The sequence below is a fragment of the Vitis vinifera genome, chromosome 8, assembly GCF_030704535.1.
Source record: "Vitis vinifera cultivar Pinot Noir 40024 chromosome 8, ASM3070453v1".
In the NCBI taxonomy this organism is placed as follows: Eukaryota; Viridiplantae; Streptophyta; class Magnoliopsida; order Vitales; family Vitaceae; genus Vitis; species Vitis vinifera.
In genome coordinates this window covers 16,948,503-16,972,898 of record NC_081812.1, presented here as the reverse complement: position 1 = coordinate 16,972,898, position 24,396 = coordinate 16,948,503, and the positions used below count along the sequence as shown (strand labels likewise).

The following is a 24,396-nucleotide window of genomic DNA, read 5'->3' as shown; positions in this document are numbered from 1 at the left end:
AAATAATAGCGGAAGCATACCTGAATCCATTGAAGGAGAAACCTTATAGGAAAAAAACCCTTTGAGATGGTCTTCCAATTCTAGCCACTAGATTCTGTGTCAATTTCTCTCTGAGAGGATTTTCAGAAATTGGAATGCGTAGTCGTAGAATGGGGACCATAACCCTATTTATAAACTGCTAGGGCAGTTTTAATTTTATCACAATTATATTTCTGCCCCTCATAGAAATAATAATTGTCTAATGGTATCTACACAATAATCTCATGACAATTATACCCTTAAGCCAATTAATCAATTATTAATTAGATCACTATATTTAGGCTTAATTAAATGATAGCACACACATTTTAATTATTTGCATGTGTGGCCCAAATTATAGATTAATTACAAAAATTAATCTAACAATATTGGCGTAGTGCCTAAAGATACTAAGGATGGAGGTTCCTAAAACACTACAAAAGTACACATGACATGAAAGCCTAGAGAAAACCCGAAAGGCTGCTTCACATCCAATGTTTTTAACTAACGAATTTTTTTGGAAGTCCATCCTCATAAAACGACGTCGTTTCTACGTAAATATGAAATAGACGCCCTTTTTCAATCGACGCCGACCCTTGCAGGCAGTCATTCCCTTATCTACTGCTGTCGCCTACAGATTTTCATGGCAAACAAACAGCATTTTTCGAATGGTATCTATTCGAATTCTACTGTCTATTTTCATTCCTTGCCAGTCCCATATTTTATTTATTTATTTGCAGAGGCGGTTCTTCAACAACTCAAACATGGAAGAGCCCGGTTCGAGCTCGTGTCTTCCCCAGTTCCTTCAATTTCGAGTCCAAAGTTGCCCACACTTTCCACTGAAAACGGACCCCAATTCTTCGCTAGAATCGGATCGTCACTGTAAGCTTCGTTATTATGCTTTCCTAACTCCTGAACGTCTAACCCGAGGCTGTGTATGTTTGCTTGATGAGGGACTGTAGGAAAATAAAAGAAAGTACAAGTTTTGAAGCTTGAAACTTTTTCATTATCCAGAATATGAGGAAACAAACATTAGACTCTAAAATATGTTCCCTTTTTAAATTCGAAAGGAGAATAATGTTAGGCGTATTTCTCACAATATGGGTGTGTCTTTCTTTTAATTAGTTATCGGATGGGGAATTCTGATGGAGAATAATGTTATACCTATCTCCCACAGTATAGTTGTCATTCTTTGAATAGGTTGTTGAATTGGAAAATTTTAGGGATTTTTATTTCTCGAATTCCTGAAATATTGCCAACTTGGTCGGATGAACAACATCGAATCTGTTTTGTAGAATTCAATGGTTTCTAAATTATTTATGAATTTTGTGGGCAAAACCCTAATTATAGCTGAAATCCTTGAACCACTTGGAATAATTCTAAAATAACAGTAATCCTTATTTGGTTTATAATTCTGCATTCTGATTTTTTTGACTCTCAATTTCACTATTGTATCTTGTTCCAGTCATTATTGAATCTGCAACTATGAAATGTAAGCTAGAAATATATTGAATTCAGGGGTTTTGTCACTGTGGTTTGAATTATAACAGCTTCCTTTCCCCCCCTATGTTCTGTTTCTAAGAGGTGGAGCATCACCTGCAATGAAGAAAGTGCAGCGTTATTCAGTTCAGAAAGTTACTGGGGATGGTCGGTGTATGTTTCGTGCACTGGTATCATCTGGCTTCTTATTTTCACTAGTTTTTTGTTCTGATACTAATTTGCATCAGCAGATAGGACTAGGTGTTGGTATAAATAAATAAATAATCAAATGATCGGCATAATGTGCAGAGTTTTCTTTCTCCTGGTGAACTTAGAGTGCGTTTGGTAGTGATTTTAGAAAGTGTTTTTAGACTTTCTTACATTTGAAATTTTTTATCTTTCAAATATTAAAAAAACTGAACGCACCAAACGCTACCAAACACATACTTAGTTACTTAACACTTTTCCACTATGATTTAATCTCTGGTTTATGAAATCAGGTAAAGGGAATGGCTTTCAATAAGGGTATTGCTATTAGTTCACGTGAGGAAAGAGATGATGCAGGTCAGTTATATCTATTTTTTAACTTTGGGCTTTGCTTTAAGTGAAAGTTCTAAAAAGAATAACAATAGTGCAACTGACATTTTCAGAGTATCTTTCTTGTACATAATAGCTTAGCTTGAGATTTTGAAGCAAGACTTTTGCTTGATTTCAAGTTTATTTATTTATTTCTTTTTATATATATATAATTTCTTTTACTTTTGATTTCCTTATGTTAATGAAGAACATTTTAGTCCTTTGTGCCTCAGCCACCAGGAGATCTATTTTTTTTATTTCTTTCCAAAGTTAATGGGAATTAAATATATATATATATATATATATATATATATATATATATATATATATATATATATATTAATATAGAACTAGGCTGTGGTGCCTAACAACGCAGATGAGCTACGGATGGCTGTGAAAGAGATCATATGTGGAAATGGCAAAGAACGACGTCAGTATGAAGAAGCATTGGTTGCGATCACTGTTGAGGAGTCTCTGAAACGGTAAAATTCGTTTCCTATTGTTTTTTAGTATTTTCATTTATTATTATGTATCCTTATGTTTCAAAATGTTTCAAATGCCTTTTTGTAGTTACTGCCAACGCATTGAACGGCCTGATTTCTGGGGAGGAGAGTCAGAGCTACTGGTTAGTCTGTCTTATTCTCACTGTTTAACACTCTATTTAATTCTTTTGAAGAAAGGCATAACTATTGTTGGTGGTATTTGTGGGACAAAATTTGTAAACTAAGATATTTTTTTATTTTTAGAAGGGCACCTCTAGGAAATTTAAAAAAAGTGCATCATGGCAGAGTTACTGGTTTATTTATTTTTAAATTTTCTACTGCATCTTGAACTCATCTTTCCTAAGGCACAGCAAATCCAGGATTGTGTATCCTTTAGCATTCCAAGTAAAACCTACGGGCAACTGGTAGTACAAACCTGGAAAATGATTTTGTCTTCATCATCTTTGCTGATGCTCAAAATGGTTTAGTTAGAAGGGAAAAAATGCCTGTTTGGGATTTGTTTTTAAAAACACTTTTCTATTCTTAAAAACAAAAATCATTTTTTTAGACTTCGAAACACATTTGGTAATTTTTTTTGCCAAAAACAGTTTTTTCTAACATATTTTAATAGTTTTAAGGTGTTTTCACTTGTTTTCAAGGGTCTATTTTAAAAGATAATTGTACAAATATGGAGAATAATTGACAACAAAGCATTATAGACAAAAATTATTATTTTTTAAATTATGTGAAAACAAAGAAAATAGGTTGAAAACATTTCAGGTTTTCAAATAGATTTTTGTTCTAGAAAACGTAAGAGAATTGCTTTAAAAAATTGTTCTCAAAAATTGTTTTCGGAAACATTCTGAAACAGACCCTAAGTTTTCTTAGTTTTGTTGCACCATTTGAGGCAGCTTATTATGTAATTAGGTTTGTAATCTAGTGAGTAATTAATCTTATGGTATAGGGGGCTTGCTGAATTGATTAGCTATTCAATAAATTATCAACTAAACATGTATGTTTGCCTGCATGCCCTTGAAAACGAGCAATGTTGTTCATTGTGGATTGTCTGAGAAGAATTAAGTGCTTTAAATGTAATGACCTTTTGTAATCTCTATCAAGAACTCCATTTAACTCACTAAAGCCTTTAAATCCAATCTTTGAATTGGCCACATGAATACCTTTTTTTTTTTTTTTTCCATTTTTTTTCATTTAGCTTATATTTTTTTTTCCTTTGTTCATTTTGCATTTCTATTGCATCATGGACTTACAATGCTTGAAGTGATTGTAAACAAATACCCGACTAGGGATTCAACATTTGATGATCAAGTTTGGGTCTGCTTGTTCATCTTCTGTACCAACTCATTATAATCTCTCTCCAAATGGAAATATGCCTCCAGGTTCAGTCTGACCTAGCTCACCCTAAGAACATTTACATTTTGCCCTTGCATGTGAATGTTGCATGCTAGTAGACTTTGAATTTCTTAAAGAAGCCTCGATGTAAATCAAAGAATGAATTAATTGATGTTAATAATATTATTATTTTTTATTGCAAGTGTTGCAATCCTCAATGATGAGACTCCATTAATTTTCTTCTAGATGAGACTCTTAAAAGGCTTTAGTGAGACTCTAAGGTTTCCATATTTTCTTCATTGTATCTTTTTTTTTATATATATATTTTATTTTATTTTTCTCTACCTTATTCCTTGTTCTTCCCCTTACACCCTAAAAATAAAAACCCTAGCCCACCTATTTGAGTGTAGGCAACCATCCTAGGGTTGTCCTACATCACTTACCTTATTTGCTGCTATACTGCCAAAAGAGATACTTTCCTAATCTTCCCCTACGGCATTTGCTCGCGTCAATTGTCCTTCAACAATAGCAGCATTATATCAATTCTCTTGTCATGATTAAATAACCAATGCCTTATGAAGCAAAAAGAAAACACCTTTTTTTCCTCTTGCTTGCATCAATTGATCCTGTCATCAACAGCTGAATTATTGTCGCTACTGTTTTCTATTGGTTTTGGATAAATAACCACTATTGTCTCCATTGTTCATTATTGTCCTTACTGTTATATGTTCAGTATCTTTTATGGGTCAGTGATCAGATCATTTCATAGTTACTTCAAATCTATGGTTTTGAACAACTGGATTGAAAGTTTTGAGGTAAAGATTCATTTTTGTAATTAACTAAGCCCTAATGGGTAAATTCTCTATTTTATGGAGTTGTTATGTAGGGCTAGCTAATGGTCAACATCATTGTTTATGCTTGAGCCAGTGGCCCTTGGTGCATTAGATTGAAGCATGCTCAAGCAGTTTTTTGTGATTGTGCTTGAGGTTATCTTTGAGATGAATTATAAAAAATCTGTTGTATAATCATGTTGGCATGAGCTTTATCCTCTTTTTAGGGTTCTGTTGCTTTGTAATTGTACATTAATACTTCAGAATTTCCTTAAATCATGGATGTGTTAAATTTCTTCTTATGTTATATTAACATAAAGCAAAAAATGTAGTTATTTCTCTCTCTCTCGACCCCCCTCTCAATGTTAGTTTGAATTATTATTTGCATATTTTTCATGTTGTCCCATGGAAAACCTCTAGTGCTTGAATTTATACATTGCACATGGTAATTCTTTTTTATTTAAACAAACGTTTTTCCTTTACTGATTCCAAGCTCCCCCCCTCCCCTTTCTCTCTCTTTCTCTCCCTGCCTCTCTTTCATGTCTGCAAATAGAATCATCATGTTGCTTTGGTCAAACATCCCATACTGACCAATGATCATTAAACTCTGTCAGGTGTTATCAAAATTATGTCATCAGCCAATCATTGTATATATACCGGAACATGAGGTGTGTTTCCCCTTGAACAAAATATGTGAGATAGATGTTTACTTCCAAACTATTTTAGAAATGAGTTCTGTAATCTTATTTTTCTGGTTGACAATGCTTCTTTTAGTTGCATTGGACTTGCTCAATATCTGGTGCTTGATTTTTTCTTTTTTGGTTATTATCATATTTATTGATGTTGCCACAAGTTCATAGAAGGATTATGTGAGTTCTTATTCTTGATTATGGAACTACCTAGAGGTGGGGGTGGAGTTGAATAGGTAGTCCAAGCAATTTGTACCATTTTTATTTTTATTTTATATGCGGAATTCTCAAGATCAACAATTTTAATCAATCATTGAAAATCAAAAAACAATCACGCATAAGAGACTCTAAATATACTTGGAAAACCACCTACAAAGTCTTCCAGAAACTCCGTAGAGGTAAAAAACCATAGGTCATGACCACAAACAAATCCACTAAATATGAAATGAACATATAAATTTTACCTGATTGGAATGCAGCTATTCCAAGAGTGTTATATTGACGAATACTTACACCATTTCTTGACATCCGCGATGAAGCACCTTGTGCTCCTTAGTGGATTACCTTAACCTTATGCTAGGGCCATCGGATCAATGTACCTTGCCTTTTTGCCGAAAGGACTTTTAAGAATGCTCTTGAAAGATCTAAGCAGAGAGATGACTATAGATTACCTCAACCCCGTGTTAGGATGGAGAGACGACTATGAATTCACTTACATCTTTTTCAGTATAGACAATTAGGTTTTTTATATCAAAATCTTAGACGAATATTTGGAATAGATATTTCAAACTTAAATTCACCAAAAAGTCCAAAAAAAATGCGAAAAACAGACTAAAAAATTTGAGAAAAATTAACCAACATTGGAACGTCCTCTAGGGGACATTTGAATGTGGAGTAGATGTTTGAATACCCCCTTAGAGGGTGTTTGTACATCCCCATAGAGGATGTTTGAATGTCCCATGGATGATTGAATGTCCTCCTTTGTGAGGTTTAAATGTCCATTTGCATTTTTGTGCATTCAGCTTTGTTTTTTGATATTTTCTTTGAAATTCCAACTACATTATGTTCAATAATCATATGCCGTACTCTAATACATCCCACGCATAAGTACCTCAAATTTAAAATAAATTTGAAGCAGTTCAAAATCGACTATTAGTATGACCCTCGGTATGTATGATGTGTCAGATTTAGTGCAATAATATAACAAAATTGTCAACCTAATCTAATACAACAGATGAATATGATTGTTATATGCCCTATTGCTGAGGGAATCATCAGACAATAATATGAAGTCCTCCAAATACTGATTGAAAAAAAATTCCCAATTTTATTTGTATAATTTAAGGATATAACAATGGGAGGATAGTGAAAAAGGCATGGTAGCGCTAGTGAGAAATTGCATGCTCTAGCTAAGCTCACAATTTTAGACCAGGTTGGCTGACATTATTGCTGTTGTTGAATTCGAATTGGACTTTCTACATTTTTCTGCAATTTATTATGATTAGATATGGTCATTTGAACTCGCCTGGGATGAATATGTTCTCTGCTTGTAACATATCATGTTCATTGCTTGTGTCGTATTATAATTTATTATTAGTACATCAAAGAGGTTGGAAGGTGAGTAGTGCTTAAAAAATTTATAAGAAAATTTTGGCATGTGGCATGATGGCATAGAGAGAATGAGTTACTATGAAGATAGTCCATATGATCTAACCGAAGTTTTGCATTTTGCTAGACCAGATTGATTGACCAAGATTTATATTGGCAAAAACAGCACCGTCAAGCTCTTTACTATAAAAATACATCAAGCCTTTTATGGATTAGCTGTTATTTTCTCTCTTTTTATTATATAGAAAATTCAATACAATACTGAAAAGCTGACCCAATCAAAGGCTCGCCATTGAAAATATGAATGGTTTTATGGGTCAACAAACTCATTAGTTAACTTGAAAAATTAACAATGTGCATGGGCCAACTGCAGCACTGATGCTTACATATTTTCTTGATGAGATCTCAGCATACAAGGGGTGGATGGAGCCCTGGTTTTATTCCCATTGCAGAGTATGGGAGTGAGTTTGGTAAGAGTTCGAGAAACGGGAAACCCCGGGGAGTTGTGAGGCTGTTGTACAGTGGGAAGAACCACTACGATCTGCTTATCTGACTACTCAATAAATTCTTGGCAAGCTGCATGGTCATGCCATTTTGTACGTGTATTTTGAGCAAAAAGTCTAGAACCTTGCTCATTTTATGTGACAGAAATTGGACGATGATACAGAAAACTTTTCTTTAAAATTTTGTATGTCAAGTGAATCTGCAGCCACGCATTTCTAACCATGGGTGGCTGCCCATTTGTTATTTGTTTTATTCTCTGTTTTTCCTTTCATCCTCTGATGGACCCGTGGCCTTGATTTGGGTTTTCACTTTTTACTCGGTTACAAAGTCTGGGTCTTGACGGATTATCATACAGCCTGAAGGATGCTTAAATAGTTATCCTCAAAGATCGTTTGACAATGTACGTAAAATCAAAGGGATTCTGGATTGAGGAGGTGAAATCTGGAAAAGACTGATGGAATACAATTCAAGTTTTTACATGTGAGGGAAAACTATGTGCTGGGAATAAATTCTCCCCTCAACTAAAAGCCTATCCAAAGGTGCTTTAGCCGACGTTGACGGACTCAAGGAAGTGTTATCTGACCAAGAAAATCATCAACAGAGAGCACGGCTGTGCTCAACCCTACCATGTCCACGTCACTTCCACCTCAAGTTATTCTCATTATTCCTAATTAACTACTGCAGTATGGCGCGTGCCAAATAGTCTCTTCAGCAGGGCAAGTTACTTAACGAGGGTGGTTTCCTACAACCATTAGTAGCTTATTTTCAGACAATTGTACATAATAAATTCCAGCAAAAATCAAAATGAAAGACAACCTTGTCCACGTCATTTAATTAATTTAAAAATAGTTTACCTACATTACCTATAGAATTTTTTTTTCTTTCTATATTATAAACGTATTGCATCTCATTCCACTAAGAACGTAGTAGGGCAGGAGGAATGCAGTGGTGATGAAAATACGGTAAGGAAAGAGCTTTAACACGTGGCAGACGGTTCCTTGCACGTGCAGACTGGTAACGTCCATATCTGGTTTCAAAAGTAAAATAAAAATAAGAAGGAAAAAAGGGAAAAGAAAACAGCAACAAGCAAGAAAGGCCCGAAATAATAAATAAATAATAAATAATAAATAATAAATAAAAGACGAGTGTAAATAAATAGAAGAAAGAGTGGCATACATACATTTTCCTCATCTCCAACATCGCACAACCCCTACCGAAACTGAAGCGAAAACGAGATTTTAGGGTTTGCCCGTCCGAGAGAAGGGACAAGAGATAAAAAGAATTGTTGAGATACACAGAAAGAAGCGGCGATGGAAGGTCCCAGCAATGGCGGAATGTTGTACCATGAGGTACAAGAATCGAAGCTCTGTGCTGTACACTGTGTCAACACTGTGTTGCAGGGACCATTCTTTACAGAAATCGATTTGGCCGCCCTCGCCTCCGACCTTGATCTCGAGGAGCGTCGGATGATGTTGCAACCCAGTGCTCCCTCTGCCGAGTTCCTTTCTGAGGACTCCCATAATGTCTCTATGGACGGGGATTTCAGTATCCAGGTTTCTTTTTTATATCATTTTTCGATTTCGTCTGTCTTATTCTGGTTTTTTATTTCGTTTTTGAGGTGAAATTAGGTTCAGGTGTGGAGGTTTGATCGATTTGAGTTTGAATTCTCCGTGGTACTGCAAATAACACTGATCAATCTAGTTGTGTATAAGTGCAAATTTTGATGAATCGTAATTCGTGTAGAGCATCAGTTGGTTTTTTATGCGATGAATTCACTTCTTGGTGTGCATGGAATTGGAGGGTTTAATTGATTCTTCATTTATATTCAGTTCATAAGAATTTTCTCAAATTTTAGCATAAATCTTTCTTTTTTCCTTTTCTTTTGCATGAAAACTTAGAATTGTTGTCATTCAGGTGTGACTAGCGTTACAACCCAAGCATCTGAATATCTGGAATCAGAAAGTGTAATATTAGAACAGCAATGGGGTAACAATATGGTAGTTCATGTTGGATTGCCTATAGCTTCCATTTGAATTAAATGGAAGCTATGTTAAATATGCCTTGACGTGATCCTGCTCCACGTGGGCATGTTGGAATGCTGTTTCTATATACGGGTTATCAACTAATAATAACGGTGCCTAATGACGGTTTCTATATATTGTCTACTCTTTTTGTAGTCAGATAGTGTGTTGAAATGCTGTTTCTTTATACTGGTTATCAACTAAAAATAATGCTGCCTAACGACAGTTTCTATATATTGTCTACTTTCTTTATAGTCAGATATGACACTTTTAGACTGTCATTATTGACTACTGGAACACAGGTTCCATTGCAGTTATGATGACTTGGTGATGTTTTGATGATAACTTTTCTTTAGGAGATGACACTTAGGCAATGCTTATGTGGCCAATAAATACATTTGTGTGTTAATTGACTTGTTTGGCATTGATCTTTGCTACAATTTTGCCCAAAGAGTAAAGTTCATAGAAACACAACCTTTGCAGCCGAAAAATGCGAGGTCAATGCTACAGTTTTGAAGGGAAGCTGTGGTTTTCCTACTGGGTGTGATTTATTCCTACCTTCAAGGTTGTTGGAAGAGCTAGACTGTAGAAAAAAAAAATTGAGTGGGAATTGCAAAACCATGATTCATCTAGTTATTCTTGCTCTATGCGCTCAGACACACATATCTTTTTTCTCCCTTTGTTAGAATTTCAACTTGCTCTGTGGTTTGTAATATTTGGTTTAAAGGGAACGAAAGTTAAAAATGAAGTGGTCCAGATCTATGCTGATGATCAGTATTTTTTATTTAATTTTTACTCATTTTAAGTGATATCATGCTTGGACCCTAATTTGTCTGTATTAAAATATGAGAATATGTTCAATTATGCTATTCTTTCCTTATATGATTTCTATTCCCAACATTTTTTCAGTAATTTTAATCCAGCCGCTGCTCTTTGGTTGATACCTAGGTTTCTTGCCCCCACATCATACATAAATTCATGTTCCTTGATTTTTGAGTGATGCAAATGAGTGATTTATTTAGCTTCCATCCCTACAGATCCTTAATACTACAAAAATTTCAGATATTTGTTTCCTCATTCCAATTAATATAGGATAAACACTCCTTGAAAACTCACTTCAGTAAGATAAGCCAACAGCCAAAGGTGCCATCACGTTACTAGTTCAGGCCCCATTTGGTCAGACAGTAATCATTTGCCAAACAGTGTGCCATCGGGCTAGATTTGGTCAGGCTGAGGTCAGCCCAAAGTCAGCTTGACTCCAATCCCCTAGCCTGAGTGCAGCTGAACATAATCACAGACGGGATCTCTTAGCCTGAGCTCAGTTTGTTATGTGGAATGAACCTTATGCTAGATTTAGTCTGGCCTGAGTTTTGAACAACACAGCAACAGAAAATTTGCGAACGTTTTGCTCATCACTACCTTATTATAATTTATTTATTTATTGATAGGCAAAAAGATTGATTATATTAAAAGCACTTGAAAAGGGTGGATCAAAGTACACACAAAGTATACCTTTTATAATTTATTGTTGTTCCTTTTTTGGATTTTAGCATAGATGAGTTGCTCATGCTAAGGTAGCTCATCCCTTCTGCAGCACCTTTTGACATGGCAGTTTCTGTACAACCCCATTGACAGACTCCTTACCTTATCTAATCGCTTGCCTTTCAGAAAAGAAAAATAGTTTACATCTGATCATAAAACCTTGTCCTTGCAAGATGTCATTGATTCCTTTGACATATAGACCTTGTGATGTAATGGAAAAGGGGCCAAGAGCCTCAATAACAAGTAAACTCTTTCTTCCCCACTTATTTCTTATGCTCTAAAATCCCCTTTAGATTTTGCATTTTTTTTTTTTGTTTCCCTTTTCCCCCCCTTTCAACTTTTATGTTATAACTTTCAAGTTAATACATATCTCCTATGTAAACCTTATGTAAATTTTCCAATTGCAGTTGCTATTTAGTTTGCATGGTATTTGTTTACCATATTGGATGAGATGCTCATAATAAGTTAGACATTGATTTCCTGTTTTACTTTCCAACTTGTCAGAATAATTGTAGCTCCAGAGAAGTGGTATGGTCCCTTGATTTACATTTTTTTCTTTAATTAATTTGATGCAACATGTAATTTAGGATAACCCAACTATCTTATGATTGTTCTTTAACCATTTAAGTTCAGACCAGTGTGGAATCCGTGTTCTTTGAGAGTATTGATGGCACATAATTTGAAAAAAGAAGTACAGGCTGTTAGGGAAGGGCAGAGCTACCTTATGCCCAGATGGGGCACTTTCTAGTTTCTCCTCCTGAAAAACCAAACCCATTAGTAAACCTAGTTGAGATTCAAGCTTTTGGCCTTCTAGTTAGCTGTTAGAGTGGCTGACATCAAGCTAAAGTATTAAGTTTATTGAATTCTGCTGCCCCACCCACCCCCCAAATCCCTTAGTCTTTGTCCCCAAAATAAAATTCTAGCTTCACCACTAATGGTAAGATATGGGATTCTAAAGTGGCCTTCCAATTAGATCAATCCATCAAGTTACTTTTATTTGAGGCAAATAATATATTTATAAACGGCATTAACCCCTCTGCTACCATGTGGCTATTCTGGCTGTAAAATATGTTAGGCGTGTTTTTTTAAGATCTGAGTTAAAGTTCAGAAGTTCCCATGCTATTAGCTTGCAACATTTCTTGAGATAACAAAAAATTTTGGAACCATGATTAGCACTTGTTATCTTTCTCTGGAGGATCATAGTGGAGGGGGGTCCAGCGAGTTTTCATCAAGATAAGTTTGGTGGCCTTTGGATTCTTATTGAAGGCTCAGCAACTTGATGCCTCTGATAATTCCTGAAGGTTCTTTCAGTTAGAGAATTTTGACATTTCTTGTAAGTTGGTAGCTTGGTTTCTTTGTTGATTCTGTGAAGATAAGAATAGAACCATAGTTGGAGTACTTGTAGCAGAAACAGTGGTATCCATTCCAACTTGATTTTAGTTTCTGCTGGGCAAAATGAAAAACTGTGGGCTTTTTTCCATGGTGACTATTGCATGGTGCCATATTCAGCCAACTTGATGATGTGTCAAAATTCCTGTCTGCAGGTTCTGCAAAAAGCTTTGGAGGTGTGGGATCTGCAAGTGATCCCCCTTGATTGTCCAGTTGCTGAGCCTGCCCAGATCGACCCTGAGCTGGAAAATGCATTCATCTGTAATTTGCAAAACCACTGGTTCTGTATAAGGAAAGTGGGAGGTGAATGGTACAATTTTGACAGTTTGATTGCAGCCCCAGAGCACCTCTCCAAGTTTTACCTCTCGGCCTATCTTGACACTCTAAAGAGCTCAAACTGGAGCATTTTCCTGGTGAGGGGAAACTTCCCTAAGGAGTGTCCCATTTCCTCGTTTGAAGCTTCTAATGGTTATGGGCAGTGGCTAACACCAGAAGATGCAGAAAGAATAACTAAATCATGCAACTCAACAGAGCGGCCTCCTGAAATTTCCAATCAGAATCAACAGCATTCCGAGCCACTTATACCATTGGAGGAAGCAGCGGAGCATGAAGATGAAGACTTAAAAGCTGCAATAGCTGCCAGCTTGATGGATCATCCAGCCATGACCAATGCGGAAGCTGACACCCCCTCACAGAATGAAAATAAAAACATCATAGAAAAGGACAAGTGATAAAAAATATTCTTTTATATCCTTGTACTGGTTGAGGTAAGGTCTTTATATTGGGATGATATTTGAACTCACGTAGCCTTGGGGTAAAGGTCTTTATATTGTGCAGTCCACACAGCTTCAATTTACCTTGTTTGTTCTTTGTCAAAGTTTATATTATTGACAGTATAAAAACTGTAAGAAAATAACCTCAGCCTTCCCTACCGGAAGTGAAATTCTGAATTTCTGCTGTAATTTTCCGTGAGGGATTTGTTTGTTTTATCTCTTCTTTTCCAACCATAAAATTGTTTATGTTTCAGGGATTGCGTGGAGGGAGTAAAAATTATTTTTTTCCCCCACTTCTGTTGTTAATTTCCGAATGAGCCTATTGCAAATGAACCGTAGTCAAATGAGCCCCATTGATAGAAAGAAAAATTGTCAGCCATCATATGCTCCAACAGTTAGCATTTACTTTGTTGCATACGCCTTACATGATATGAATTAAAATTCAATTGATGCAATGCCAATGGACGCATGATGAGAGCATTGGCACCCTTTTCATTAGGAACAAAAAAAACACACCATAACCGGGTGGAAGTAACGATTGATACAAATATGGAACTTTATGTCATAATGGGTGTGGCTGGCTGTAAAGACTAAAAGGCCCTGTTTTCTTCAGACCAAAAGGTGGGTCTCCTTGGTAAAAACAGCTTCCCAACTTTGCTATTTCTCTTTTCCAACTTCATGCTGAGGGTGACTAGCTGAAGATGGGTATTGTGCCTTAAAAATGGCTTCTACCGGCTCACCTTAGAAGACAAGAATACCCAAGCCACCAAACTTCAAAGGCAGCTCACACACACCATTCCATACAAATTGATGGACGAAAATACCCCAAAACAATGGGTGGAATACCTTGTAAAGCGCCAACCAATTCGGGAGAGAAAATGTATAGTTGAGGTGGAGAGAATCGAGAGAATAAAAAGCAGCCCACTTCACATGGGAAGCAGTGCCGCAGTCAAGGTCGTAACTCATGGGAAGGGGAATGTCCTTCAACTCTTGTTATTTTAATTCAAACCCCTTTTCTCTTCCCTGGTTTTATGTTTTTCTTCAACGATCAGAAGCCAAAACGGGGTGGCCTTCCTCTACTCCCAAACTCGTCAGTTTCAACAACTATGAAGTGGTCACGAGGTTTATTTGAATTGAAGCCTCCTTCATAGTAATTACCATTTTTTTTCTCTGTATTAAGGGATACTAATTATAATAGCGAAAGAAAAGGAATGAGTGGTCTGACACTTTTAGGCTGGAATCTGAGATGAGACCGCCAACCCAACCCCACCTTTCAACACTATACATTCTATATTCCATATATACATAGGAATAGAAAAAGAAAAGGTAGATGAAAAGTAAGAGGGAATGCTTCTCTTTTCCTCAGGATCACCATCTCAAGGCTGTTGGATTTTTCTTCATTTGATTTCAGGGGGGTCCAATCTGAATTCAGACTTCTCTTCTGAATTTTCTTTTTAATGGGTTCATCGGATCGATTGTTTAATAGGCAGAGAACTGTTCATCAGATCCTCGGAGGAGGTCTTGGTATGATCAATGCTTTGTTCCTTTGAATTTATCTCATTACTTCAATCATGGGTTTTCATTTTCAAAATCCAAGAACTTAGTTTTCTTGTTGAGCTCATTGCTCATTGAGTTTGATGAGATTTGATATCGAATTTTCTCCATTGTCTTGCTTTTTAAGTGTTGAATGGAATCATTATTAATCTAAATCAGGGGAAAAATAATCCCAATCTGATGCAAATTTAGAGATTACTTTTGGGGGTTCAATGGGATTGATTACATTTTCTTTGATCCAATCTACTGACAATTAGTATAGGAGTTTGTGTTTGATCCAACGACTATTTATTGTTTATGTGTTGAGAAATTTATGTATTTCGTTTGTTTAAACAGTTGCAGATGTGATGTTATGGAGGCAAAAAAATCTGACAGTGGGGATACTGTTAGTAACTCTAGCTGCCTGGGTGGTGTTTGAGTTATCTGGTTACACTCTATTGTCCCTTGTTTCAAGTGTTTTCCTGCTACTAGTCTCCATTCTTTTTCTTTGGGCTAAATCCGCAGCAATTCTTAACCGGTAATGTAGATATAGTTCTTCTTGAATATAATTTGATATTATTAAGCATTTTGTCTACTCTGTGATATGTTGCAATTAAGCACTTGAAAGATAATCAGTTGAATTTAGTGATCTTTCATTGCTTAGGACAGAGTATTTTTTCTAAATTCATTTCTGGGCTTGTATGATACAATCTAAGACATACTTCAATTCTTCTTTTCTTGCTTTGAGGTGCCTAGTTAAAATGATCTGATACTTGTAATGCCTTCAACCCCCTTTTCTAACTGTCTGCATTTTTTTTTATTTGATTTAAGGATCTGTGTTCTTGCTTTGAGTTTGTGCTGTGCATTGAACTTTTATTGCATTTATGGTCCTTTGTTAAATTTGTGAAGCTTGTTGCATTAAGGTAATTCTGTTCTTTCAAGAATTCTATTTGAAAGATGTCTTGTAGTTTGATTTTCTTATAATATTGAAGCATTAGTTGTTGTTGAGGGTATTTATATGTCCATTGATATCAATACACTTCTACTCAGTTCCTGGTGCTCATTCTTGAATGAGAAGAACATACATATCGAGTTGGAAGGAGGGATATACATCCATCACATTGATGAACTGAAGCCTTAAGAAAATAACATGTTTTTAATGCTAAAAGCACTCTCATTAGGTATTTGCGCAACAATTTTGTTCTTCATCCAAACTAATGTTGGTGTTTAGAACAATCTGATTGGTGAACTTTCAGATATATTAATCTAATAAATGACACTGAGTTGGATGACCTAGGTATTCATAAATTTGACCTTTCGGCATGTTTCATTACATATCTATTCTCATAAACTAGTTGCACTTGCTTTCTTTATCCTAAGCAGCAAGGACTAATTGATGAAAATCCATTCCTGGGTTTAGGTCTCTCCAAAGGAACTAGAATGCATGTATTAGGCCTTGAGTAATTTGAAGTTTATATGCATTTCAACTTATAAAGGTTCTCCTGCAGGATTTTAGGTTGAAACTAATGACTTGGTGTAGTAGATTTGAATGTTCTTGCTGACTTTCCATTCTCTCAGATGGCATGATCTTATAAGTCTTTGATATGCCATTCTTTGCCACTTGATGTGTTAACTTCCATGAAATGTCATATTATGAACTTTATCAGTCGAGGAACCTTGATGAGGTTCTATCATCCAAAGGACACAAAATATTTATAAATATCAATGGGAAGAAGTAATCATAGGAACATGTTAATTGTTCAATGTCAGCTGCATATGAATCTTCCTTCTTGTGTGTTTCTCCAAAACTTGCACACTGATGAATGTATTTACATTCTTTTCTTCTCTAAAAGCCATCTCTAGAATGCCCTTAAGGGGTTCTACTTCTAGTTTCTAAATGAAGATTTACATCAGGACTTTTATATATTGTTGTTCCATACATATGATTGGTTAGAAGACAACAACAATAGCATTACCAAAAATGTTGCCAACTAATTCTGTAAATGTTTTATACAGACCTGCACCACCCCTGCCAAATTTGTATCTGTCTGAAGAAATTGTAAATGAAGTTGCAGCTTTCATCCGGACACGCACAAACACCTTGCTTCAAGTGTCCCAAGATATTGCCCTGGGTAAGGACTCAAGGATGTTCTTCAAAGTAGCTGCATACCTATGGCTGATTTCTGTTGTTGGAGGCTTGACTGATTTCCTAACTTTGGGTTACATCAGTAAGTTACAATCTGTGAACATGAGAAAAATTTGGACTCTTTTTCATATCCTTGATGTAAAGCTCATAGTCTCAATTTTCCTTTGTGGCAGGTCTTGTTATTGTCCTTACAGTTCCAGCCCTCTATGAGCGGTATGAAGATTATATTGATAGATATGTGATGATGGGCTACAGAAAATTGCAGCTATTGTATATGAAATTAGATGAGGAGTGTATCAGCAAGGTTCAAAAATGGATTTTGGAGAAGAGGAAACTGAGCTGATATATTTTTTTTCTTAACTGTGATTTTTTGGGTTGTCTATTTTCTTTTCCAAACTTTTAAGGTGTGAGAATGCATCTTTTTCATTTTTCTCTGTTGTATCTTTATTTTTAATGCACAGTTTTTAGGTTTTGACTGGAGAATTCATAGGAGTCCCTGCTATGTTTACGGCTTTGAGGGAGGATTAGGAACATGTTTACTTTGAAAGTGGCATAAATGGTTGTGATTTTGTTTTGAGACCTTCTATACAAAGAGAGATTGTTTGGCACTGAAGTAGATGCAACCAAAGTGTAGTTTCTGATTTGAAATACAACTCCGTGCTGCTTCAAATGAAAAATATGCCTAGTTCATCCTAGTTCTCTTTGGAAAACCCCTCCAAAATGGTGAGCTCAAAAGAGAAGGGAGGTTGGGCAACAATACAAGCAGAAGGTTCCATTGCTTTGGATTCTTTTACATTCAAATTTGGACATGGAATGAATGGGCTAGGGCTATTCCACTATATACATCAAATTTGAAGCAAGGGACTCAATCCTGATGTCAAGCTGCGTTCAAAATATGCAGAATTAATCACAAGGATTTAACCCCCACTTTGCCAAACTCAATGGCTCTGTTTAATTAAATAAAATATTTGCTCATCACTTTAATACTACTTAATTGGTTAGCTTTGCTAACAGGTACGAATCCTGTGGGTAACTAATGAACAATCTACTAGTAGAGGAAAGCATTCTCCTCCAGTTAGGCAATTCCCTAAGATTCAAAATGAAAAAAAGGAATGGTTTAGTAATGTCAGAAGATCAAAGGAAAAAGATAAAACAAAAAATCATTTTCTGTCCAAGAACTAATCAGTACACAAACCAAACCACCTTGAGCAGAAAACATGAAAAAGAATGCTCTCAGGGCCGGAACTAATCAAGTTTGAACCATGTGTTTGATTGATGAATAGCATTCTCCAAAACAAGAAGTACATAGCTCAGACACAAAACAAAGTGGCAGCAGGGCTAGTCCTGCCCACTTCCAAAACTATCATGCTTCTCCTGCTGCCATCCAAATCCCTGTCCATCTCGGCTTGTATCACCAGAAAAGAACTTAGCTCTTTTGAGCTGTGACAAGTGAGGGGGTGGTGGGGGTGGGGGTGGGAGTGGCAAGGGTGGTTGTGCCAGTATACCCTTGCCATCCCTGGGATCCATTGCAGCACTACCCTGTGTTGGTTCCATCCCCTTGTTGGCCAAAGGTGGAAGAGGAGGGTTTGAAGGCAAACTTCCAGGATTCCGTCCATAATCACCTTGAAAAAATGCACCTCTCCCTTGAGGATCTGATGCATTTCCCAAACCATCTGGAATTGGTTGACCCCCTGTTGGACCTTCAAAAGGCACACCCACAGGTCCGCTGTTCCAGGGACGAGGATAACTTTCTGGGAAATTCACACCACCTACCGGACCAGGTGGGAAACCCAACAATGACCCTTGTTCTGTTCCAACATCTGGTGCTGAATCAGGCCGTGCCATCTCATGTGGAGAGCTGTAAAATGTTTGAGCTCCCTCAGATGGAAAATGATGATAATTGAACGGAGGGGGAGTTAGCAGTGGATTTGGATTAAGTGGCACTGCAAAATTGGGTGGTTGATGGGAATGCAGAGGAGGGTATTCAGCATATGGAGACTCAGATAAAATTCCTTGCTGCTTGTCTGAAAACTGGGCAGATTCTTGCTGCAGACCACCCTGATTGTCAAATGTCTGTGGATGGAAGCGGTGCAAACCAGGCCTGTCAAAACCTTGGGGAGGTCGGTTGTTATCTGGTTGGAGCTCCGATGGATGAAAGAAAGGTGGTGGCTTTGGCTGTATGATTGGCCTGGAAGGTGGTTGTTGTTCTCTAGGCTGTTGGCGACGAGCCTTGTCTTCCCGATCATGAAGCTGGGAACTTGAGCTAGGAGAGAAAACTGGCCGCGATGGAGCTCTTGCTGTGGAGTCGGAAACAGTAGATTGTTTGACACTCAGAGCTTCTGACTCGTTTCCATCTTCTTTCTCTGCGTTTGGTTGAAGAAGGTCTGCATGGCTCTCATGAATATGTGACTCAAATTCAGCCCTCTTTAGGAAGGACTTTAGACAGTGAGGGGCTGCACAGATGAAGATCCCTTCCATCATTTTAATAGTCTGAATCTTCTGAATGCGTTCATCACAACTGTCACATGAAGAACAAGAAATGATTGCTTACTTAATTCATCTAGCACTACATAACATAAGATACAGTTTTCTCTCAGAAATTCAAGTCACAAGATACAAGCAGTGTAGAAATAAGCAAAATGGAGAACTGCATTAACTTGCAGCTAGCTTGTTTTGACAACCTGTAAATCCCTTATGTGAGTTTACAACATTCTAACCAGTTTGCCTTGATAAGCTTGTCATTATAACTTTTAGATGAATGCAGCAATTGAGAACACATAAAGTGAAATACAATGAGAATATTTTATAATTATTATGTGATGCAGGTTTCATATTCGAAAGCTTCTTTAAGGCTGAAACCAACAATATGAACCAAAAATGATAAAGAACTAAAGAAGTGGGCAGAGGTCTGTGAAAATCAATAAGCTGGTCACCTAACTAGAGGTCTGCAAACCAAAAAGCTATTAGGTACTTGAAGCAAGTTACAGTAATTTCCCCAATAAACTCCTTTCCCGAAAATGTCCATTCTTTTCTTCCCAAAATAGACCATAAGTTGCAAAAAAATGGAGTCATTGTGTGATACAGTATTTGGTATTTAAAATTGGCAGCAAAAAGATCTATTATACAAAATTGTCCAATTTCACATGAAACTAACATTCTTTGCATCATTCATGTTTAATCTGATAGGGAACTTTTATTAATTAATCCCCAAGGATAAATTGCAAAGCTTCATATCTCTCAACTCTGAATTCCTGACAAATTCGTAGTAGTACTCATGAGATGCAAATATAACTTCAAATGATATTAGCTTTAAGTAGAGAACTTTTAAATCACATAAATCATCAAGGGAGAGTAAACAAATATGAGTGAAATGAATGCAAGCAGACACTAGCAATTGAATTCTATAATTACTTTAGACAGTAAAAGAAATTGCAAAACTTGAAAAAGAAAATAAATATTTTAACATGAATACTACGAACTATATCAAAGAAATTACTTATGTTATCAATATTTCAATATGAATAATAGAAACTATAGTCAATATCAGAATAATATGATTAAAAGTTTTTATTCTGGAAGTGAAATGTAAAAACCAAATGTTGCCTTACAGGTAGCAGATAGAATCACTCCTAGCACAATCGAGACAAAAGGCATGCTCACATGGAATCTGCAAGAACATAAATTTGTTAACTTACAAACAGTCTAAATCAGGCTATTAAGACTTCAATTATGCATGTTCAGGATAGTTGAAAAAGGACTCCTAATATAAGCAGCCCCACTTTCCATGCAAGTGGGAGAAAAGTCTCTCTCTTGTTGCCTAGTGCAAGACAGTTTCAATGAAAAACTTTTAGCTCTTAAATGCCTTATCGGGAGGTGTTCCCTTCCTCAAAATAAAGAGCACCTGTGTACATTTATGGCTGAACAAAAGGGTAAACAACAAAATAAATCATATATTATAAATACTAGAAAAAACCAGCTTTCCCATGTATTCATAAGTTTAGCACCCTCCAAATAGTTATGGTGCAAATTATCAACATTAGGCTTATGCTGCATATAAGTAAATTACAAATGGGTAAAGCACAAAATAAATCATAAACCATAAATAATAGAAAAAAAAAACCAGCTGTCCCATGTATATGGAAATTTAACATCCACTGAATGGTTATGGTGCAACTAGTTATCAAAATTAGGCACACATTGCATATAATTGAATTATGCATGGCATCCCAGTCATCCCCTCCATAGGCCACTACAAGATTCTCATATCTTCTATATGACATGCTTCACAGTATCCTTAATGCTTGGACAGCCTTTGAAATATCATGTGATGCAAGTTAGTGTTGCACCACCACCACAAAATAACTTTTAATAACTGGCTACAGTGCATAGATGGTTAAATGTCCTCAAATGAGTCAACAATCAATTATATATATACACACAGACATATGAAAAGGAGGAAATTTAAGATTTAGAACCTTTTTTCTCAATTTAAAAATACTAAATAATAATAATAATAATCTGGATAAGCACTTATGGTTTGCCAGTTCCCCCTAGTTTTCTTCATATCTGCTCAATTTCTATCTACTCTGCTGTTTGATTAGTAATAGAAAAACTAAGATATTCATGCTGTAAAGAGGAAGGTCCTGTCCAGATTATTCTGCCTAGACAATTCCATTATTTCCTTGGAGACCTGTTGTTTTGGATACTTAATTAGGATTGAAAAAACACCCTGTGAAACCAGAATTTTAATTTTGAGAAGAGCAAAAGTTCAAAGAACACAAGTACTAAAAGTTAGTGGTGGATCAGAATAATCAGGATCAGTGGTTACCAGGCGTCCATAGATTGCAATGGGGAAATCACATCGAACACAGAAATGAACTCGTTCACCGAGCTGGCGACGGGATCTCCGACCTACAGTCTTAACAAGGGAAGCAGCAGTCATTGAACCGAGGCTCTTTGCCACAGGGAGGTCTGCAAGGACAAGGTGGTCAGGACATGCAACTGTCACAGTTTCCACCGGCAAAGGCTTTGACCCACTGCCACTTCCCAGGGATGGGTCCCTGCTAAGCCGGATTTGAAGCATCTCCACCCAACTATCTTCCTCCCTCCTTCAATCTTCTGCCCAGCAAATAACCTTCCCTTCAGATCATCAAGGCAAACAAATATTAAAAATTAATTTCCGTATCCTTCTGTACAAAATCAGAAAAAAAATATATATTTTACACAGGGAGTTTGTAAATGCATAAGTGGAAGATAATCATTCCCTATGTTTGAAATGGAAAATCAATCACAATCATCAAACTATAACCAGTATCCACTGGATAACGAAGACTCGACGGCCCACATGCCTTGAATGTTTTTCTTAGCAAAAAACCCTATCGTATTGTAGTAACAATTGATGAATGCAACATCATCTACCATGCCACAAAAGAGTTTACCCCTCTCAGGATCAGATCACCATCATAAAGATTGCATATTATCGAACACACAAACAACTACACATCGAACTTTTCGAATGCGACTCTCAAAAACCAAAACAAGTTCTAAATTTTCACGACACAATTTAAGAAAAAATGAATGAATTCAAGGTCGCCCAAATAAAATTCGTTAAATCCCTAATCAATGTTTTGCAATCATGGTATCGAAGACCAAAAGAAAAAAAGAAAAACCTATATATAAACCCTAGAATAGAATCACAACTATTTTCAGCAGCATAATCTGTAAATCGCAAGAGTTTGATCGGGAATCCGAAATTTTGATAGTGAACATAAGACAAGACGGAGAATTAAGTGCAGCGACAGAATGAGCAGCGAAGAAATCTCACCGGGAATACGGCAGTGGTGAGTACGGCGGCGACTTCTCGGTTGGTGTTTCCTTTCTCTCAGTCCTCTTTCCTGGGGGTATTTAAGAAAGGGGATCGGCCTCCATCCTATTTTTGCTCCACACGGAGTTTGATTTAAAATCTGATTGAAATTTAACTTCTCTTAAGCAACATTTTATTGTTCAATCTTTTGATACAATATAATCAAATTTTAAATAAATTTTATTTTAATTGTTTATAAAATTAATAAAACTTAGGTTATATATATATAATTCTTAATAAAATTATTTGTTATACATTAAACGGAAAAGTTATGATTGTCATAAATATATCATTTATATTTTATTAAAATTAAAAATAATTATAATAAATTAATATATATATTAAATTTTTTAATTATATTTTATTTTCTATTGATATATAAAATTAAATGATAGAAGATCAATATAAATATATTAATATATTAAATTTTATTAAATAAAGCATGTATAACATTTAAATATGGAGATGTATTTAAAATGAAAAAAAATTATAATGTTTAATTTAATTAGTTGTCTATGTATTTTTTATTTAAAAAATATATAAATTATATATAAATTAATTTCATATTTATCATTAATAATCATTATAAAAATAAATGTATACATAAATATTTATATTTGTTTAAATGTTTTATATGATGAAAATTTTAAAAAATAATATATAAATATTTATCATATTATTTATCAAAACGGCTATTTAACTTAATAGTCCTTGTTCATTTTGTTAACCACATCTCCCAAGTTCAATTATGACGTGGAAATTTACAAGCCAAGGGTATTATCAGTACCTTACACATCTTAGTAAATGGTAAACTTGAGTAGATGTCTAACAAGTTTTTTGTCAAATCATAGTTGATTGGTATGTATGAGATTGAATAGTTCAATCACTCGATTTGTAGTCTAACTATTGGTTCAAGCGGTTTGACAACAATCTAACCATTGAATAGCCCATTTCGCTAATTGGTCAAACAATAGTTAATTGATTCATATAAAATTAGATGGTCGAATTATCAATTTGATGATCTAACTTTTGATTCAAGTAATTTGACAATGATTTAGCCTTTGAATAATTCATTTCGCACTAGAGAGGGCAATTGACGATCGATCGTTTAGATCTGATTGTCAAAATATTGATTTTTATTATCTTTTTTTTTTATTGAAATTTGTTTTTCTTAATTTTTTTTTATAAGATTATACTTTGTTTTATCCAATTTTTATTCATTACGAATTATTTGTGTGAATTAAGATGTTTTTTAAAAATTTCCTTTTTTTTCAATATAAGAGAAATAAAAACAACTTAACCACCATTTTTTTTAAATATTATGAATATATATTTTTATGATATAATTAAATTATATCAAGAGAATCTACTTATTTTCCTTTTTGAACTTTAATGTCACAATTTGGCCCTTTTTTTTGTTATAATTAGATTAATTTATTTTACGGACCTTGTTTGACAATAGTTTTAAAAAGCATTTCAAAACTTTTAGCAATTGAAAATAATTTTTTTAAATAATAAAAAATTAGAAACGTTTCATAAAATTAGTATAAAATGAATTCTTAATTAAAATGATTAAAATATAACCCTTTCAGG

The 24,396-nt window shown here is 35.3% G+C and overlaps 4 protein-coding genes across 7 annotated transcripts; 3 read left to right on the top strand and 1 right to left on the bottom strand.

The window, feature by feature from the left end:
• The first annotated feature begins 510 nt into the window (after positions 1 to 510).
• LOC100244154 (OVARIAN TUMOR DOMAIN-containing deubiquitinating enzyme 3) lies at positions 511 to 7,807 on the top strand. The gene is made up of 8 exons (XM_002277624.5): positions 511 to 689; positions 759 to 900; positions 1,601 to 1,688; positions 1,998 to 2,061; positions 2,450 to 2,555; positions 2,644 to 2,698; positions 5,350 to 5,403; positions 7,442 to 7,807. The coding sequence occupies exons 1-8, from the start codon at positions 662 to 664 to the stop codon at positions 7,583 to 7,585; spliced, it is 681 nt and encodes a 226-aa protein (XP_002277660.1). The 5' UTR covers positions 511 to 661; the 3' UTR covers positions 7,586 to 7,807.
• A 941-nt stretch (positions 7,808 to 8,748) lies between these two features.
• LOC100249311 (ataxin-3 homolog) lies at positions 8,749 to 13,477 on the top strand. The gene is made up of 2 exons (XM_002277558.4): positions 8,749 to 9,089; positions 12,644 to 13,477. Exons 1-2 carry the CDS (start codon positions 8,847 to 8,849, stop codon positions 13,217 to 13,219), a joined length of 819 nt encoding a protein of 272 aa, XP_002277594.1. The 5' UTR covers positions 8,749 to 8,846; the 3' UTR covers positions 13,220 to 13,477.
• Positions 13,478 to 13,986: 509 nt separating this feature from the next.
• LOC100266674 (reticulon-like protein B12) lies at positions 13,987 to 17,553 on the top strand. 3 transcript variants are annotated; one of them, XM_059739142.1, is made up of 4 exons: positions 13,987 to 14,383; positions 15,152 to 15,332; positions 16,811 to 17,022; positions 17,114 to 17,553. In XM_059739142.1, exons 1-4 carry the CDS (start codon positions 14,293 to 14,295, stop codon positions 17,281 to 17,283), a joined length of 654 nt encoding a protein of 217 aa, XP_059595125.1. In that variant the 5' UTR covers positions 13,987 to 14,292; the 3' UTR covers positions 17,284 to 17,553. The 3 variants fall into 3 exon arrangements, with proteins under 3 accessions (XP_059595125.1, XP_019077209.1, XP_002273700.1); XM_019221664.2 differs by having other exon boundaries at positions 13,990 to 14,411; XM_002273664.5 differs by having other exon boundaries at positions 13,994 to 14,785.
• A 535-nt stretch (positions 17,554 to 18,088) lies between these two features.
• Positions 18,089 to 23,000, bottom strand: LOC100244343 (E3 ubiquitin-protein ligase HAKAI homolog). Of its 2 annotated transcripts, none has more exons than XM_002273630.4 (4): positions 22,765 to 23,000; positions 21,769 to 22,079; positions 20,549 to 20,607; positions 18,089 to 19,458 (listed from the first exon to the last, which is right to left on the bottom strand). In XM_002273630.4, the coding sequence occupies exons 2-4, from the start codon at positions 22,021 to 22,023 to the stop codon at positions 18,279 to 18,281; spliced, it is 1,494 nt and encodes a 497-aa protein (XP_002273666.1). In that variant the 5' UTR covers positions 22,024 to 22,079; positions 22,765 to 23,000; the 3' UTR covers positions 18,089 to 18,278. The 2 variants fall into 2 exon arrangements, with proteins under 2 accessions (XP_002273666.1, XP_010654211.1); XM_010655909.3 differs by having other exon boundaries at positions 21,769 to 22,074; positions 22,765 to 22,907.
• Between the last annotated feature and the right edge of the window lie 1,396 nt (positions 23,001 to 24,396).